The sequence below is a fragment of the Bos indicus genome, chromosome 18, assembly GCF_029378745.1.
Source record: "Bos indicus isolate NIAB-ARS_2022 breed Sahiwal x Tharparkar chromosome 18, NIAB-ARS_B.indTharparkar_mat_pri_1.0, whole genome shotgun sequence".
Taxonomy (NCBI): Eukaryota; Metazoa; Chordata; class Mammalia; order Artiodactyla; family Bovidae; genus Bos; species Bos indicus.
This window is the reverse complement of record NC_091777.1, coordinates 44,777,534-44,793,831: the sequence shown is the minus strand read 5'-3', so window position 1 is coordinate 44,793,831 and position 16,298 is coordinate 44,777,534. Positions and strand designations below refer to the sequence as shown.

At 59.1% G+C, this 16,298-nt stretch overlaps 1 protein-coding gene across 3 annotated transcripts; it reads right to left on the bottom strand.

The window, feature by feature from the left end:
- Window positions 1-620: 620 nt before the first annotated feature.
- On the bottom strand, window positions 621-15,182 carry KCTD15 (potassium channel tetramerization domain containing 15). Of its 3 annotated transcripts, none has more exons than XM_019979752.2 (7): window positions 15,034-15,182; window positions 13,283-13,381; window positions 11,626-11,718; window positions 10,806-10,981; window positions 5,845-5,989; window positions 3,264-3,569; window positions 621-2,165 (listed from the first exon to the last, which is right to left on the bottom strand). In XM_019979752.2, the coding sequence occupies exons 3-7, from the start codon at window positions 11,689-11,691 to the stop codon at window positions 2,007-2,009; spliced, it is 852 nt and encodes a 283-aa protein (XP_019835311.1). In that variant the 5' UTR covers window positions 11,692-11,718; window positions 13,283-13,381; window positions 15,034-15,182; the 3' UTR covers window positions 621-2,006. The 3 variants fall into 3 exon arrangements, with proteins under 3 accessions (XP_019835311.1, XP_019835312.1, XP_019835313.1); XM_019979753.2 differs by having other exon boundaries at window positions 13,283-13,378; XM_019979754.2 differs by lacking the exon at window positions 15,034-15,182 and adding an exon at window positions 13,684-14,028 and having other exon boundaries at window positions 13,283-13,378.
- Between the last annotated feature and the right edge of the window lie 1,116 nt (window positions 15,183-16,298).

Sequence of the window (16,298 nt, the reverse complement as noted above, 5' to 3'; positions counted from 1 at the left end):
GCATGCCCTCCAGGCAGTACGAGGTTGGTGGCCCCTAGCAGCAGGGGAAAAGGTCCTTGCTTAGTTAGAACATAAGAACTTTGAGGGAAAATACAAACGGGCTCATTAAAAGTGGACGTCTTGTGAATACGTTCCAACTCCTCCCCCTGCAACCCCCCGACCTAGGGGACCTGCAGCTCCCCATGCTTTCGCCGGCTGCATGTCCCCAGGCTGACCTGGGCCAGGGACTGCCACCTTCTCCTACCGCTCTGTGGTGCTCCAAAGAGGACGTCAACCCTCAACCAAAAAAACCGGAGGGAAAAATCACAAACGCTGAAAACTGGGTTCAAAAGCTCCCCCGGACACCTTTGGTCTGCCTTCCCCCAGCTTGTATCTGGTTAGGGGCTGTGAATCAGAATTCAGAAACTGTGCTGCCCAGAGGGGACAAGGTACAGCCGTGAGGAAACACCCCAAAGCAATAAATAACAGCCAGCTCGGGACCCTTGTCCCTGCCCCTCCCCCAACTACCACCGCTGGTTTTTCCTCCCTGGAACCCAAGGAATCTCATCCTCAAACCTCCCTGCTGGGCACGGAATGCTGGAATCTGGTTTCCCGCTTCGGCACAGGACGGAGCCTCAGTCTTTCTCGCTTTATAGCATCATTTATGGCATGAACTAGGAACATAATGTGTTTACACAAACACACGACAATTGTACATCAGCATCTTTACAATATTAAAGGAATCATATACAAGTCTACAGGCATCGTACAAGGGGTGGGGCCGGCCGGGACGCCCCACCCGCCCAGCAGTTCTCTGCAGTTTCTCCACCCCCTGGGGAAGAGCCATCTGGGGAGGGGAAGTGTGACAAGACAGGGGGTATCCATCTTTGGGCCTGTCATCTGGGAGGCAGCAGGTCTGCGAGGACTCCAGCAGGCAGTCCTCGTTGGAATCTGGGGCCAAGAACCCAAGGTCTGACTGTGTCCAGGTCTTACTGGCAGACTAGTGTAACCATAGTTTAATTAAAAATTCAGTATGCAGGTGAGTGTGGGAAAATCAGAGTGGAGGACGGCTTCCTGAGCTGGGGAGCCAGAGGATGCTGCTGACAGATGGGCTCCTCCACCATGGGGCCCATTCCTGAGGTAAGGATGCAGCGTGGCCCCGGTGCTGATCCCGACGGGGAGTGACTCCTCTCAGAGCCCGTGAGGGTGCACACAGATAGAAACCAAAGCCCCCGGGCATAAGTAGGTCAAGTGACGCTCAAGAGTGGCCTGTGCCCCAAGCGGCAGCAAAGACAGGGTCTCGAATGGTCCCAGAGTGGTCCCTCCCCCACGCCCATACCACCCTCCTCCCAGCAGCCCCACCCCGTGGGGCCGTGTTTCAGCCCCGATGGCACTGCCATGCCTGCCCTCTGTCCCTAGAGCAGGGACCAGGAGTCTCCAAGTCCTGTTCTGCAGGAACCCGGGCAGAGGGTCCCGCAGCTCTTCCACCGCCCCCACACAGACATGCTGCCGTGTCCCACTGAGCTGAGCACCAGATAAAGAAGCAGGGGTCCTTGTAGGCCTCTCTGACTTGTGCACTGACAGTTACTTCCGTCTTAAATACTGTAGAAAAATAAGCCATCTCTGACGCAAGAGACCCACTGGAGTCTGCCGCATGGAGAAAGACGGACAGCTCCTCTGGAGTGGACCGGGGAGGCCTCTGCTGACCCTGCCTCTGCACATACAGAGCCTCCAGGGTGCTGTACCAGGCTGGGAGCCCAGGGGCCCAGATGACTGGTGGCGGAGTTCCCCCCTCGGCATCTTTGGGTCACATCCATGGTCCTCTGGTGGGCATGCCTCCAGCATCCCACATTCTGTTATGATGCCCTGGGCCTTGGGGCTCCCCAGGCGGGCTCTGGACCCTCCGGCCCACCCTCAGTCTCATGCCCACTGCTAAGCAGGCGTAGGCAGAACTCCCCAGCACTGTTTCCAGGTCCCTGGGGGTGTCCCTAGGGCCAAGGGGCCTCAGGTGGACACTGAGGCAGGGCCTAGTCCAGGGGCTCCTGCTTTATTCGGACGGCAGTGGGGGTGGGCTGTGGTCGCCGCTCCTCCCGGCAAAGCACATACTCGCTGAACTGGGAGGAGTCCACGCCCCCCCCGCAGGATGCAGCCACGCTGAAACCCCTCTGGAAGAGCCTCTCCAGGACCTGCCAGGGAAGAAACAGGGGTCAGCAAAGCCCAGCGGCAACAATCTGCCCCCCCGGGCCTGGTGGGCAGGTGGGCACTTGCCAGACCCCTTCTCCTGACAGGGGTCTGGGCACAGACACCAGCGGGGCAGCCACAGAAGGGCCAGGGCCCCTTAAGAGATAAAACCTGGATGGGTGCCATCCCACTGCCCTCGGGGGTCCACAACCTTGACTGGGCCCCTCTCTCCCAGACACATGGTCCTGGGTCCCCCTCCCCCACTGAGGCCCCAGCAACAGAGACCCGGCCCCTGGCCTCGGGGCAGCCACCTGCTTCCCTGAGCTGGGAATCCCAGATGGTTTGAGGCCTGGGGCCTGATCAGCTCAAGGGAGCTCGCGGTGGAGAGGAGTTCTCTCCCATCTCTGCAGGTCTCCATGTCCACGTGGGTTTGTGCCTCTGTGAGAGGGAGGCTCAGTCACTGTGTCTGACACCCGTGTCCTGCAACTAACTAGCAAGTTCTGAAGGACAGCCTACAGTTTTCCCTACCAAGTGCGCTCTGCCCCAACCAAGCCTGAAGCAGGAGTCTGCTCTTGGGTCTGGAAGAGCCTGCGGAAAATAGGCCCCCACTCCATCTGGGGCTCTCCAACTCTTAGACCCATGTGGGGAAAACCAGTCTAGAAATGCTCTGGGAAGCTGTGCCGTGGGTGCTGGTGGCCCCAGGTCAGCATGATGAGGAAGGGGGCTCCAAACCGCCCCCACTCTCAGCCTCTGACCTGCTGCTCCTACTGCCTGGGTTTAATTTGAAGCCAAAGTCAGACTCTGGGTGTCAAATGAAGCACACTTTGTTGAAAATACTCTAGGCCATTTTTATAGAACATCCTTTTGGAAAAAAAAAAAAAGCACAGATCAATTTTTTTAAGTCCACCCCCCAGGCGCCATCATTTAATTATGAGCGGGACATAAATTATGCATCGACACATTGTTGCCTTTTCTGTAAGATGGCACGGAGGGCCTCGCCATCCCAGGCACCCGGCCTCCCCCCCACACCAATCTCCCTCTGCCGCTGCCCCAGGGCTTCAGGGAGGCAGTGGGGGAGGAGGCAGGGGCAGTCCGGCCCTCACCTGCACCGAGTTGAGCCGGCAGTAGCCGTTGAGCGGGAAGCGGATGACGTGCGTGGGGTCCTGGTTCCAACCAGCGTTGACCGAGTTGCACATGACGTCCCCGGTCTCGGGGAAGACCTCCTCGATGAGGGCCTTCTCGCCGCTGAGCGCGATCCGCTCGCCCAGGTCCGGCGTGACCCGCACCACCAGGCAGTCGCAGGCCCGGCTGCGGCGCCGCTGCTCCTGCTCCTGCTGCCAGCGCTCCAGCTCGCGCACCATGGGCTGTAGCTGGTAATAGCGCGCCTCCTCGTACAGCAGGCTGAAGTCCTGCAGGCATGTGCATACGGTGGGGGCGGTGGGGGTCCGCCCTTCGGGCTCCGGAGCTCCGCGCCCCACTCCCGCTCAAAGTCCAGGGGAATTGTGCCCCCATCCCCACCCCCAGCACAATGTGGGCTGGGATGGTTGTCCCCATTGTACAGATGGGGAGAGTGAGGCTCCGGTGAGTGTGCCCCCCAAAATCTCTGGCCTCCGCCCAATGGCAGTGGCTGGTGTGCACCTGTCCCAGACCCCATAAGCCCTTCCATCGGGCCCCAAAGCCACGGGAGCAGCTTTATCCCCCTCCCCCGAAGCAGAGAGAAGTTTCTAGAAAGACCTGGAGGCTAGACTAGAGGAGCCTGAGGCTGTGTGGATGGTTGGGGACCCGCTGCCTTCCCTGAGAGGACAGGCTGGGGTGGGCACAAGGCAGCCCCGGCCTCCCTCCCTGGAGATGCTCACTGTCCTACAGGGAGGAGAAAGGGACCTGCCTGGGTTGGATTTTCAGCAGCAGCAGCATCTACCAGACCTTTTCTGAGCCTTTGTTTCCTCATCTATAAAATGGATGTTATCACGCAGCTCAAAGAGTGGGTGAAGCTTAAAGGTCAGCAAGGTTGCTCCCTGCCTTCGCCAGCAGTGTGAGGAGGTGTCTGGGGTGGGGCCCCACCTCTCACCAGCAGCTCAACCCCGGGCTGGCGGGCTCACACTGACCTCCCCTCAAGGCCCTGACATTGGTCCCCTGCCCCCTCAAACACATGTCCACCCACACCCACCCTAGCCCTGAGCAGCTGATGACCCATGACCCGACCACTTGGCTCAAGTCCCACTGGTGAGCCTGAGGAGCCCTGGGGGCAGGCAAGGAAGCCCAATCCCCAAAGCTGGGCCCACACCGCTGGCCCTAAGTCCCTCTGCCTGCTGACTGACCCTAGCCTTCAGAGTCACCCCAGGCCTGCCATCAGTCAAGAGCCTATCCTGTCAAGAACCACAAGAGTTCATCACAGCTTCATGCCGGGCCCCTGTTCTCATCCACTAGAGGTTTTAAATGATATCTGCAAACCAGCAACCCCCACATCCTTCCTCAAAGGCCAGAATACCTCCCCCAGACGCCCCACCAGTTCTTCCAAATAGGCGTGGAATGCTTCAGCCTGTTCTACCCTGGGCCTCCACACATCCACTCAGGGCTCAAGCTTCAGGTCAGGGGAATCCCCAAGCCCCCTGACCCCCGCTATCCACACTGTGGCTTTTGCATCTTTTTCCCAAATGTGAATCTAATCGACCACTTTGTTCCACCTTCGCTGCCTCCACCTTCCTGCTCCCTCCACATCCTTCACACAACAGATCTGAGGGTCCTGCCCCTACTCACCCTCCCTCTGCATTCAGGGCAAAACACCCAGAGTGCAAGGACCGAGGACCGGACACAGTCTGCAGCCTCTTCCTGCTCTTCCCCTCCCAGTTCACACAGCCCCAGGCTGCCACCTATCTAGCTCCCTACCCTCGCTGCTCCTCACCCCCAAGACCCTCATACCCTTCTGCCTCTGTTTCTCCATCATCACCCAGAGAAACACCCTTCCCTCCAAACCCACCCAGGCCAGCTTCCCTGTGGTTCCCTCTCACCGTACTTCCTGTTTCTCTGCCCCTGTGGAATTTAAGTGGTTTTCTGTTCAACATCTATCATCCCATAAACTATAACCACTGTGAGCACAGGACCTATGTCTGCCTCTCCCCACTGCATTTTTAGCCTGAGTTCAGTTGCTGGCATCGTTGGGTCCTCTGGGTGCCAGAAGGAAGGACATTTGCTGGTTGGAGCTGGGGTAGCCCCAGCCTGGATTTCCTGCCTCTGGGATCCCTGAGCCACAGAGGAGTCCAACCCTGGAGGCAGGACTCTCAGAACCAGGTTGGCTGCTGCAGACAGGCTCATCCCAGGACTGGGGGGTGAGAACTTTTGTTTAAAGTTCTTTTTGGTGTGGATCAGGGTGTTCCCTCTGCCAAGTGCCGACAAGGACCAGCTTTGGGAACCTCTAACTCCTGTAACTCCAGCACAAGACGGTCCTTCAGCATACAACTGGGGTAAGCGCTTGCTGTCGCTGCTTAATTGTTGTTACACCCTGATAAATAAGCTAAAAATGTGAGAAAACAAAATTAGTTTAGAAAAACTGATTTAGCCCTCGGCTCCATCGTTTAAGTTTTTATGGTTGCCATGACAACCATGGGTCCGCTTATTAAGTCACAGCGTCCCCTGTGTAATGCCACCGCACAGGCTGTGCCGGGGAGCCGCAGGCTGCGGACTTACCTTGAAGTCATCAGGAAGCAGCAGTTTGGATGTCCGCAGGAAGCTCAAGACGTAGCGGAAAATCTCCCCATCCCGGTCGATGAAATAGTGTTGCTTCAAACTGTCCAGGACAATGGGCTCGGTGCCATTGAAGAGGCGGCTTATTCTGGGAGAGATGGAAGGTGGGATGCGGGATGGAAGGGCTGGTCTACTGCCCCGCCCCCCACTCCTTAGAGCCCACCCTGCTGGATGGGTGAGAGGCATTACATGAGTGATTCTGGGACTACCCAGGCCTGAAAAGGACGTGTGCACACACCGGTGGCAGCCAGGACACCAGCGTGGCAACTAGCACAGGCAAACGCCCCATCTACACTCACAAGCCATAGGCAGAGGGAGTCACACCCAGCTCTACACCCCTGTCCGCTGACACAGGTGACAGGCCTGTAAAACTACAGTGAGACAGACGCCTTGTCCCATGCGCACAAACCCTTGCCCAACAGACCCGCCCAGAAAACCCCCACCAACCATCAGATACCCCAGCCCGCAGCCACACACCTGGTGAAGACGTGTAAACCAGCCAAGACACTCCTGGGTCACACACCTCACCCAACCTGCATGAACAAGCATTGGACACAACACACCCAGCAACAGGCACAGGGTCACACGGTCTCCGCCCTCGAGCACACCGACCACAGGCAGAACCAGACACATCCTGGCGAGGGACACACCAACAACATGAGCCCACCAGAGAGACAGCTATGCGCACTCAACAAACTTACAAATGATCCACCCACAGCTTCGGCTCAGGGCAGACCAGAGGGACGGCACATGTGGGTGCAGTCACAGGGCACAGACACCCACAGTCCAGTGTGTGCACACCTACTACAGCATGTGACACCTGCCACAGGGTGTGCACACCAGTGAGGGGGGGACTGGGAGGGAGGCAGCTCCCAGCACCCCATCCTCTGAAGGGTGCTGGTTCTGACGGAAGCATAGGACCTGAAGGACGCTCTTGGGGAGCCCCTACGCCTGGCCCCCTCCACTTCCGGGCGGAGGAACCAGGCCTCCCCACTGCCCAGGGCGGCAGGCTCTGGTTTGGCTCACGTCCCCTGCAGACCTCCCCAGTGGGGAGGGTTAGGATCCCCTGAAGAGGGGTGGGGGACATCAAGAGCTTGACTCGGGAATAGGAGGGAGGTTGGCAGGGTTTCCCCAGGGACACCACCTCGGCAGGCAGGCCACACACACGCCCCCAGATGGACTCAGCATAGCCTGGGAGAAGGGTGGCTGGATCCCGGCCCCAGGCCTCCCAGCTCAGTCTGGACAATTCAAGGCTCAGCCCCCTCAGTCTCTACCTGCAGCGGCAAGGACCTCCAGGAAAGTTCCCGTCTCCCTCGGCAGCCCATCCCACCCTCCACTCCAAGTCACCCTCTCAGGCTGTCTCACCCCTGCCACCCAGGGCAACGAGCTGGGTAGAAGCTGAGGGGTCACAGCACCCACAGCCTCTCTAGGGGCCTCCCACCAACAGTGTCTGCTCTGCTGGCCTGGCACACTCATCAGCCAGGAGGTTGAGTGACTAACCCCTTTTCACTCTGGGGACATGGCCCAGTAGGGCTGTATATAAGTCAAAGCTGCCTCATAGATGAGTGTGAGCGGGTCAGAACCCATGGAGAGGTGTGGAGCAGCCTGAGTCTGTGAAACCAGGGCTGCGGTCACCCAGATACAACTCATCTCAGAGTTCCGAAAGCCATGGAGCCCTCTTGACCTCCCCAGGCCTGGTAACAATGACAATGGGGTACCCTCCCCTGCTGGCAAGCTCTGCGGGCTCCATGCCTATTCTAGGCGTTAAATTCCCCAGACCTAACCTCAGCAGAGCACGGGCATCCAGATGTCAGAATGAAGGCCACCTAGCATGCCTGGACAGACGGGACGGAGTGAGGCTGTCAGGCACCACGGGCAGTCTTCAGCAGACCGCAGAGGGACCCCATGTGGCACCGGCAGGAAGATGGAAGAGCCACGTCTACAGGTCAGCCTCCCCACGGAACTTTCTCCAGACTTCCTGGTTGAGCTCAAGCGTTCTGTGCAACAAGCAATATTTCCAGGCCCTTTGTGTTGCAAACCCCTCAGACCATCCTGGTGGTCTAGGGGACTCCTGGTCCACCACATTCCAGGGCTGCCTGGCTTCTAGGTCGTCTTAAGGGTCCAAGGCTAGAAGGCTCTCAGTCTGTCTTATCTTGGGACTGGCTGGTTCTAGGTCTTTCCATGGTTCAGCGTCTCTTCCCAGCCTAAGGCCTCTCGTGCCCTCAGGGTCTGAAACTATCAGAGAGGTGTGCAGCCTGAGGGAAGGTTAGGGCAGTCACCTCAAAGGCACCCACTGACCCTTGTGAGGTCTTAGAGAGCCTGTTCCTACCCCGGGCCACCCTCCAAGGGAGGCTGTAAGTTTGGGGTACTGACTTCAGACGGTGTATAAGGAATAAGCTGGCCAGTTCTGACCCCAGCTGATAGGGGTCACCTTCTTTTCTCTTCTTTCTTTTTTTTAAGTTTTGGCTCTAATTTCCTGGATGTTTCAGTGGTTACACCTAGGTTTACTTCCTAGGTTCCTGGACCTTGGTGGCCTCCCACAGCCAGGATGGACACCAGCAAGGGGCTGAGATGCAGGAGCTAAGTGATGTCCAGCAAGCGTGAGGCAGACACAGGAGTCCACTCCCAGTCCTGGGCAGCTGGGCTGGGCGGGTTCCGGGCGAGGACCTTTGGCCATCCTGGGCTGACTAGCACCCATGGGGGCTCCCTGCTATGGAGCCGCCCTGACCAACCAAGAACGACAGCCCAGGCCTAGCTCTGTGGGCACAGGGTCCGAAGGGGTGAAGGCACAAGCCCCCTTATCTCACAGCATTGCCCAGGGTGGGACTTGACATCCAGAACAAGCCCCCTCCCCCGGTGACCTTAACACAATCCTCTATTTCCAGGTGACTTATACCTCAGTGACCCTGGGTGAGCCACTGATCATTTTTTCCAGAATTACTGAAAAACTGTTTTGTTTTAATTTTAACATTCACTCAAAGAAGGAAGAGAGACATCTGAAGGGCTCCAGCCAGCACAGCTGCCCAATGCACATGTCAGGCCTGGCCTGACCCACTGTCCTGACTGTCCTACAAGTCATTCCACCTCCATGACCTCTAGGCCAGAGCTTCCGTCTCAGGAGCACCTCTCCTGCGGGCCAGGCCAGGCAGAGCCATCCAGGCAGAACAGCAGATTTATCCTGAGGTTCAGCCCTGGGGAAAAATGCAGACTGCCACCCACTCTGGGCCCATCCTGGTGGCCCGAGGGTCCCACAGGTCATGGGACCACTGAGGCAGCCTGGCCAGGGGGCCTGCCCCAAAGCAGGATGTGGGGTGGCGGGGCGGGGGGGGGGGGGCGGCCAGTTTGGACAGCTAGGAGGGGAGGACCACCCCGCCTGCCAAGCTCTAGGCAGCAGCCTGGAGGCAGAATGAGGAGGCTGGTCCTTCCAGGCCTGGGCTGTGATTACTCCAGAAAGGCAAGTGTCTGATTTCCAGAAACACTTTTCAGAGAGGTGGTGGGCAAGGGTTTTATGAATGTCACTCGCAAATGTCAGCTGATTAAGGGATGATCTATCTCAAACAACGCGTGAATGCCGCAGAAGGCAAAATTGAAATGAAATAAGCAGAATCCATCTCCCATCCTAGACAGGGCCCTGCCGGTTAGTGTCAGACTCTGGCAAGTTAGCGCCAGGCCAACATAGCCGATGTGGCCTCCTGGCTGCTGCCCCCCAAGGTCCCCAGGTCACAAGTGCCCCAGGCCTAGCCTCTGTCTGCGGAGGGGGAGAGCTCCAACCACACCTGCACCCCACACCCATATTCTGAACCAGACGCTGCATCGGCCTCCAGCAGTCCCTCCTCCAGGGCACCCCCTTGGCCTCCAATGCGCTCTCTATGCAGCCACCTCCACACACTACAAATCCTTCCTCCATAAGCAACCACACGAGCGACAAGGCGGCTAGATCAGAAAGCTTCCCAGAGACATCCCTCGGCATCTGGGGGATTAATTAACTCCTCTTTTTATTTTAAATGTCTAAAACAGAGGTGATGCCCGCAGGCGTGGCCCTCCCGCTGCCAGGCCTTGGCGGTGGCCACCTTTCGGTACCCGGAACAGGCGGTCCCGGGCTCAGCCAGCAGCATGCAGCATCACCTCCCGGAGCTGCTCAGAGACCCATCCCACCTCCAGTCAGCCCTGCTGTTACATGCCAACGGAGAAACCTAGGAGAGAAATGCCCGACAGGCAAGAGCAGGGCAGTGCCTGGAGCCCCCACAGGCTCAGGAATCAGGGGTACCAGGGAGCCGGGCAGAGGGTAAAGCTCCCTGGTCAGAGATCCTTCATCTGCTGATGGTGCTATGTGGCTCATGCTTGTCCATAGCTGTGGATATCCCCGGACATCCTGGAATTCTTAGCCAGTCACTGCCACCCACCCCCTCCCAACTCCAAAGGAGCCTGCTGCTAGCCCTGAGGGTCCAGCAGTAGCCACTCAAACAAAAATGACAAATCGAAGCTGCCCCCCACCCCCATCCTTGAACTTATGCACTACCCTAGTCGTTAAGACTTGGAAATAGGATGAACTACTTCTCCCCCAGATGATCCCAAGAAGTACACCGCATGGCTCAGAACCAGTCTCCTGCACAGGCCAGGCGTGAGTCACACACAAGAGGAACCTGAAGGATCATGAGGTTCTCCAGCCAGCTGCTGGCCAGCTTCGGGTGGGGCTGGCTCTGAAAAGTGGCCTCTGCCAGTGGGTCAGGAGCTCCACCAGTACCACCAGCTCAGGGCCACAAGTCCCTGTGCTGGGCAGCCATGGGCAGGCGGGGCTGGGAGCAGGGGGACCCTGGGGAGCCCCGTGTGTCGGCTGGCAGCAGGCTTCACATGTCTCCTATGGCCACCACACGCCCTGGTGCCGTGAGGGGCTCGGCTCTTACCTGGAGTCTGGGTACTTGGTGAGCGTGGCCAGGCTGCTGGTGTACATGTGGCCGCCCACGTCGATGTGCACAGGCGCATTGGACTTCGTGAGCTGGGCTGGCAGCGGGATCCCCTGGGCGGCCAGGGGAGACACAGGCGACCGGGTGAGAGACAACCGAGACATGCTTCCTCCCTCCTGGAGATGGAAACAAGGGGCACAACAAGGGTTTCTCCACGACGGAGCTAGGCACTCCCTTGATTGCCAATGTGATCACAGATCTAATCAGATCACTTCTGCTTGTGCCTGATCACATATTCGCCTGACAAATTATGGCCACCACTGTAATTAAGTGTATTTGCATCATTTTCTTCAAAGTACCAGAGGGGGAAAAAAAAGAAAGATGCTTATTAGCAATAAGAAATCAAGAAAAAAAATTTTTTTCAAGGTGTCAGCCTCCAGGGGCATAAAACAAACTGCAAAATTCTAATTAAAGGTCGCAGGCTTATGTGTTAGATGTGAAATATCCCCTGACAAACGAATCACCAATTTGTGAATTGGGATTCAGGGGTTTTTGCAAGTTTGTCTCAGTAACGAGACACCTCTAAATTAGTGACTTCCTCAGCACCTAAGGCGTTGAGTTTTATACATGTAGTAAATTTCACATCAAATTAAGAGCATTTTTGTTTCGAGAAAATACATAATCGTACAGCCAGTCAACAGCCATCTCTTGAGCACCACGGCTATGGCTGCAAGGAAGGACAGCCAGTGAGCAGGTGCTCAGGAAGAGGGCATAAAGGGGGCCACCAGCCCCTGACCCAGCCCACCCTGCCAGCTCTCACCGCCGTGCCGGTGCTGCCGTGGGCGTGAAGCGAGGACCCGCTCGGCCGCTCCTTGCGGTGAGGCATCTAGGCTTCCATCGCTGCCCAGAACATCTGTGGGGAGCACCGACAAAACCAAACACGACTTACTCCTCAATGGTCTTGGGTGCCGTGTCTCCCAGTCAAAGACGCTTATAATTGTCCTCTCTGAACATGCTTCCCAAGACCCCATGCCCTACCACAGAGATGGCAACTAGCCTGTCCCCACACCCCAAGGCAAGCCTCTGGGCCATCGGAGATTAGTTATACACACATGCATGCACACACATTCACTCACACACGTGTTCTCAGGGCAGCTCCATGTCTGCTAATTCAGCTAATGACAGTACTGAAACATATGCTCACCATTATTGCCCCCAAAATGTTTCAGAACAAATCCGATTTGCTTGGTATTTTGGTTTCGAGCCACATTACCAAGCGTGTCTCCTCTTGCTTCAGAGAGCACCCTGGGAACCACAGCTCGGAGAGGATCCCCCACCCTCCAGGGGCTGGAGAGCCCCACCACCGCTTTAAATACGGTCTCTGCAGTGTTAACATGCAGCCTGAGACTGGCTGGACCCAGAGAAGCCTCTTCCAGCAGGAGCCAGGGAAGAGCAAAAGTCACCAAGGAAGCCGCCGCTCCCTCTGTGGCTCCTTAGAGAGGAAAACTTGTCTTTGTTTGCCCAGCCTGCACCTCTGCAGCTTCTCCCCAGGCCCCCAGAAAGGTCTTGTCTGTGCCTAATATATTCCAGATCCCCTCAGGATCAAGCCCCAAGGCATTACAGAGATGGCCAGAAGGAGACAGCAGCTCAGCTAATGAACCCTCCTGCTTCTCCCTATGGTCACTCAGCGACTCTCCTCTGTGTCCCGGCCACCTGAAATTGTCCCACAGTCTCCAGAAGCTGCCTGAAGACATTCTGCAGACCCTACGTAGGAGGGTTGGAGAAGAGCAGTTTTAAGCAGACCCTTCCACTGACCTGGGGCTGGGGAAGGTGGACACAGGGAATATCACCCTCTCCCCTCCCCCCACTGGCTTCCCCACACCTAAAGCTGTACTTACTTCTTGCAGATTTAACCCCACCCTCCCTCAAGGATTGACTTTGTGCCTTGAAATTCAACATCCAGTTTTCATACATGGACCAAGGTCGAATGAGAATCAAAGCCTGCAAATTTCAGTCTGGTCATTCTCCTAGGATTTGTTCTGCCCTCCGTGTGCTGGCAAGTTCTCTGACAGGAAACGGGGGTGGGGGTTGCCATTAGCAGACAGTGATGTTTAACTTACAGCCATCCAGGGTCGGCTGCTTTTGGCATTCCTGAGTTCCCTCAAGTTTCAAGAAAGAAAACCAGGTCACTTATCTCAAGTTCTGAGAAACCAAAACACATCTCAGGAATGGGTTCTCCTGCCCTGGGAGGCTCTGCTGGGGGGAGGAGTCAGAAGGAAAGCCGCACTGAGGATAAACTGCTGGAAGGAATTCCAATGGAAATTCTATCAAAGCGGACTTTGCCCTACTACCAGGACGCTGCTCGGAAGTGACATTTCACACCAAGTACCCATCAAAAAGCTGCTCCATCCTGTTCTCACCCAGCCTCTTTTCCATCGCAAGCACAACCTGATGTTCACGGCAAACCAGACACTCACCATTGGAAGCCCCAGGCTGTACGCCTTGACGCGAACCTCCACTGCTCCCTCCGACAAACGCATCTGTGCTGGACAAGGACCCTTTCCCCGACACCACTGCTGAGGTCAGAAGCACAAAGTGGGTGCAGGAAGAGACACAAGTTCATTCTGCCAGCACCCGCATCAAACCCACGACCCATCCCCCGCGCGGCACGGCCCTCCCGAGGTCGGCCAAGACCGCCTGTTGCAGGGGCCTCGGCGGTACCGGGCTCCACGGCCCGGCCCGCGGGTTTCCAAACTGGCTGGTATTGACCCGTTTCTCCGAACTGAGGCGGGAGCCCCGGGTCCCACGCCCGCCCGCTGCCAAGCCCCGCCCGCCAGAGCAGAGGGAAGCGAGCAGAATGCCACGCTCATTTACACACAAAATGATTTTGTGTCCCATTGTGCTCGCAGTTGTTCAGCTCTCTGGGGGTGATTAAACTGGCTGAGCTGCGGCAGCTTGAGACGATTTCACTAAATCGCTTCTTCGTGAAGTCGCTTCTTTGCTAAGCTGTTATTTTAACCATAAAAGGTAAACAGAAGGCGCCTGGAGAACTCTCTTCAGCTCTGCGCCCAGGGCGCCAGCCCCGGGGCCAGAGAGCCGGGGGCCTGCCGAGTTGTCCAGGAGGTGGGCCAGAAGGGAGGCAGGCGGGCCACCTGGCGCGCGCCTGCCTTGCCGCGTAGCCCGCCGGCCGGTGTGAACTTCGGGGCGGCCGGAGCCGGCTGGGCCCAGGCCCGCGGCGCCGCGGGGCTGGGGTGGCCGCGGAACCCAAACCGCCCGGCAGGACCGGGAGGGTGTGCGGCAGGGGCGGGGCGGAAGACGAAGTTAAATCAAGAGGCAGACACTTAGAGACCACAGATGGGAAGCTCGCCTAATTAAGGACGTAAAAGCGCTTTTGTTCTCAAAGTTTATTGTTGCCAGGGTTTAAAAAAAAATTAATTGAAACTAATGCTGTTATTCACTCGTGCAGTTAAATTCCTCCATGCACATTTGAGACACGGAGTGAAAACTTGAAGCTTATCTTTTTGCAGTCGGGGGTGGGGGCAACGGGAGGACGGAAACGCGCTCCAGCTACGGGGGAGGAGGGAGGCATTTGCGAGTGTGAGCGGTGCCCGCGTCCAGGTCAGGGGCTACCGCCGGGCAACAGGGATCCGGACGCGGCGATCGCGTCTCCGCGCGGCCCGCCTGGGGGCTCCAGACCCCGAGCGCTTGGAACGACCACCAGCGCGCCAGCCCCTCCCGCTCTGTCTCGGACTCGCGGGTGGGCGTCACGGGACGCACGTCCGTCCCGTTGGAGACTTTTCCTCGCTCTGATTTGGACACCAAGCCGGGCCCAGTCAGCCTGAAGCCCAGGCTGCGTGAGCCGGGTTTTGACCTCGGAAACTCGCTGGCCCTGCAGGGCGTTCGGCCCTGCACCGAGGCCCGAGTGCCGGGACCTGAGGAAACCCCCACCCCACGCCACCCCACCCCGCGCGGCAGGAAGCTCGCTGACCGCCAGTGAGGGGAGGGTCCACCCGGGGCGAGGGCCGGCCCACGTGGGCAATCCCCCACTCCCGCGCCAGGCCTTTGTGCTGGGTGCCCCCTCGCCGTCAGCCCCCGCCGCCCTGCACCCGGACAAAGCAGCCGCCCCCGCCCAGGTCCGAATCCCGGCCGGGCGACTTTCCGGGTATTGCAGCCACTTCGGGGACTGGGGTGCGCGTCGCTGAGTGGTGGCCGCCCGCGCGGTGCTTACCTCGGAGCCGGAGCGGCGGATCGGGCTCGGGTGCAGCCCCCGCCCCCCGCAGCCGCTGGTCTTGGGAGCCGGGCTCAGCCTCGCAGCCTGTGCTCGCTGCGCGGGTCGCTCCGGTCTCGTCCTGGAGTTACTTTCTCTCTCGCCCCCAACCCTCCCCCCACCCACCCCTCCCGCCCCGGCCCCCGCTTCGCGCGGCCCCTCGCGGCGCGGCGCGCCGGGGCCTCCCCTCCCCGCCCTCCCCTCGCCTCCTCCCCTCCTCGCGGCCGCCGCCGCCGCCTCCTCTTCGCGCCGCTCTCCGGCTGCCCTCCCGCCGCTCCCACCTCCTTTCCTCCCTCCTCTCTTCTCCAGCGGCCTTCTCCGACTGCTGGCGAGAAAACCAGCCCCCCACCTTAGCCTGTAGCCCGCGCCCCGTCTCGGCCGAGCCCGGACGCAAAGGGCAGCGATCCGGCTCAAAATTAACCCAGCGCGGCGAGCGCGAGCGGGAGCGCGCGGCGACTCCTGGCTCGGGGCTCGGCTGTGCCGCGGGGCAGAGGATTAGAGTCGCAATTAGCTCCGCGCGCCCGCGCCTGCCGCGCTCGGCGACAAAAATGCGCCGTTTCCCTTCCTTTAGCCGGGCGAGTACACCCGCCTCCCCCGGAGCCCGCGCCTTCCCGCCGGGGCCTCCGCCAGGACCCTCCCGGGAGCCGTGCGCCCAGGCCCCCGCGCCCTCCGCCGCCCAGCCCCCCGCCCCCCGCCGGCCAGCCACGCGGCGCCCAGGCCTCCTCCGGGCTCGGGAGGGGGCGGGGGAGAAGCTGATTTTAATCATTGTCATTTCATCTGATGTAATATTTCCCCGGGCGCTTTCAGCTGGGCATAAATTTTCGGCTCCCAAATAAGTAACACAGGGCACGTTTCTCACATTTCTTGACTCCTCGGTTACAAAGAGGAGAGCAGCCGCCGCCGCGGCGCCCGGGGGAAGGGGCGGGACTTGGGAAGAAAGTAGGCTGCGAGTCGGCCGGGGCAGGAGAGGAGCTGGGGGCCAGGGCCACCCCTCCCCCTCCCCGGCCGTCCTCCCTGAGTCCCTGCCCCGACTGCCCCTCTACCGGGGCGCAGCGCCGCGCGTGACGTCTGCGGACGCGCGGTCTGCCACCGCCGGGGAGGGGAGCACGGGGGCCGCCCGGCCGGCCGCCCGCGGCCAGACGCGCCATTTCCTTTCCGCGCGCGGCGCGATGGAGACGTCTACCGCCAAGACTCCTCGCGGCACCGAGGCCTGCGCTCCGGGCGTC

What these genes read in the sequence shown, in the direction of transcription:
- KCTD15 (XM_019979752.2), bottom strand. Translation starts at nt 11,691, where the DNA reads ATGCCTCACCGCAAGGAGCGGCCGAGCGGGTCCTCGCTTCACGCCCAC. An exon ending in ACCAAGTACCCAGACTCCAG is followed by an intron (nt 5,990 to 10,805) that starts GTAAGAGCCGAG and finishes CATCTCTCCCAG; the next exon opens with AATAAGCCGCCTCTTCAATG. An exon ending in GCCGGCTCAACTCGGTGCAG is followed by an intron (nt 2,166 to 3,263) that starts GTGAGGGCCGGA and finishes CTTCCCTGGCAG; the next exon opens with GTCCTGGAGAGGCTCTTCCA.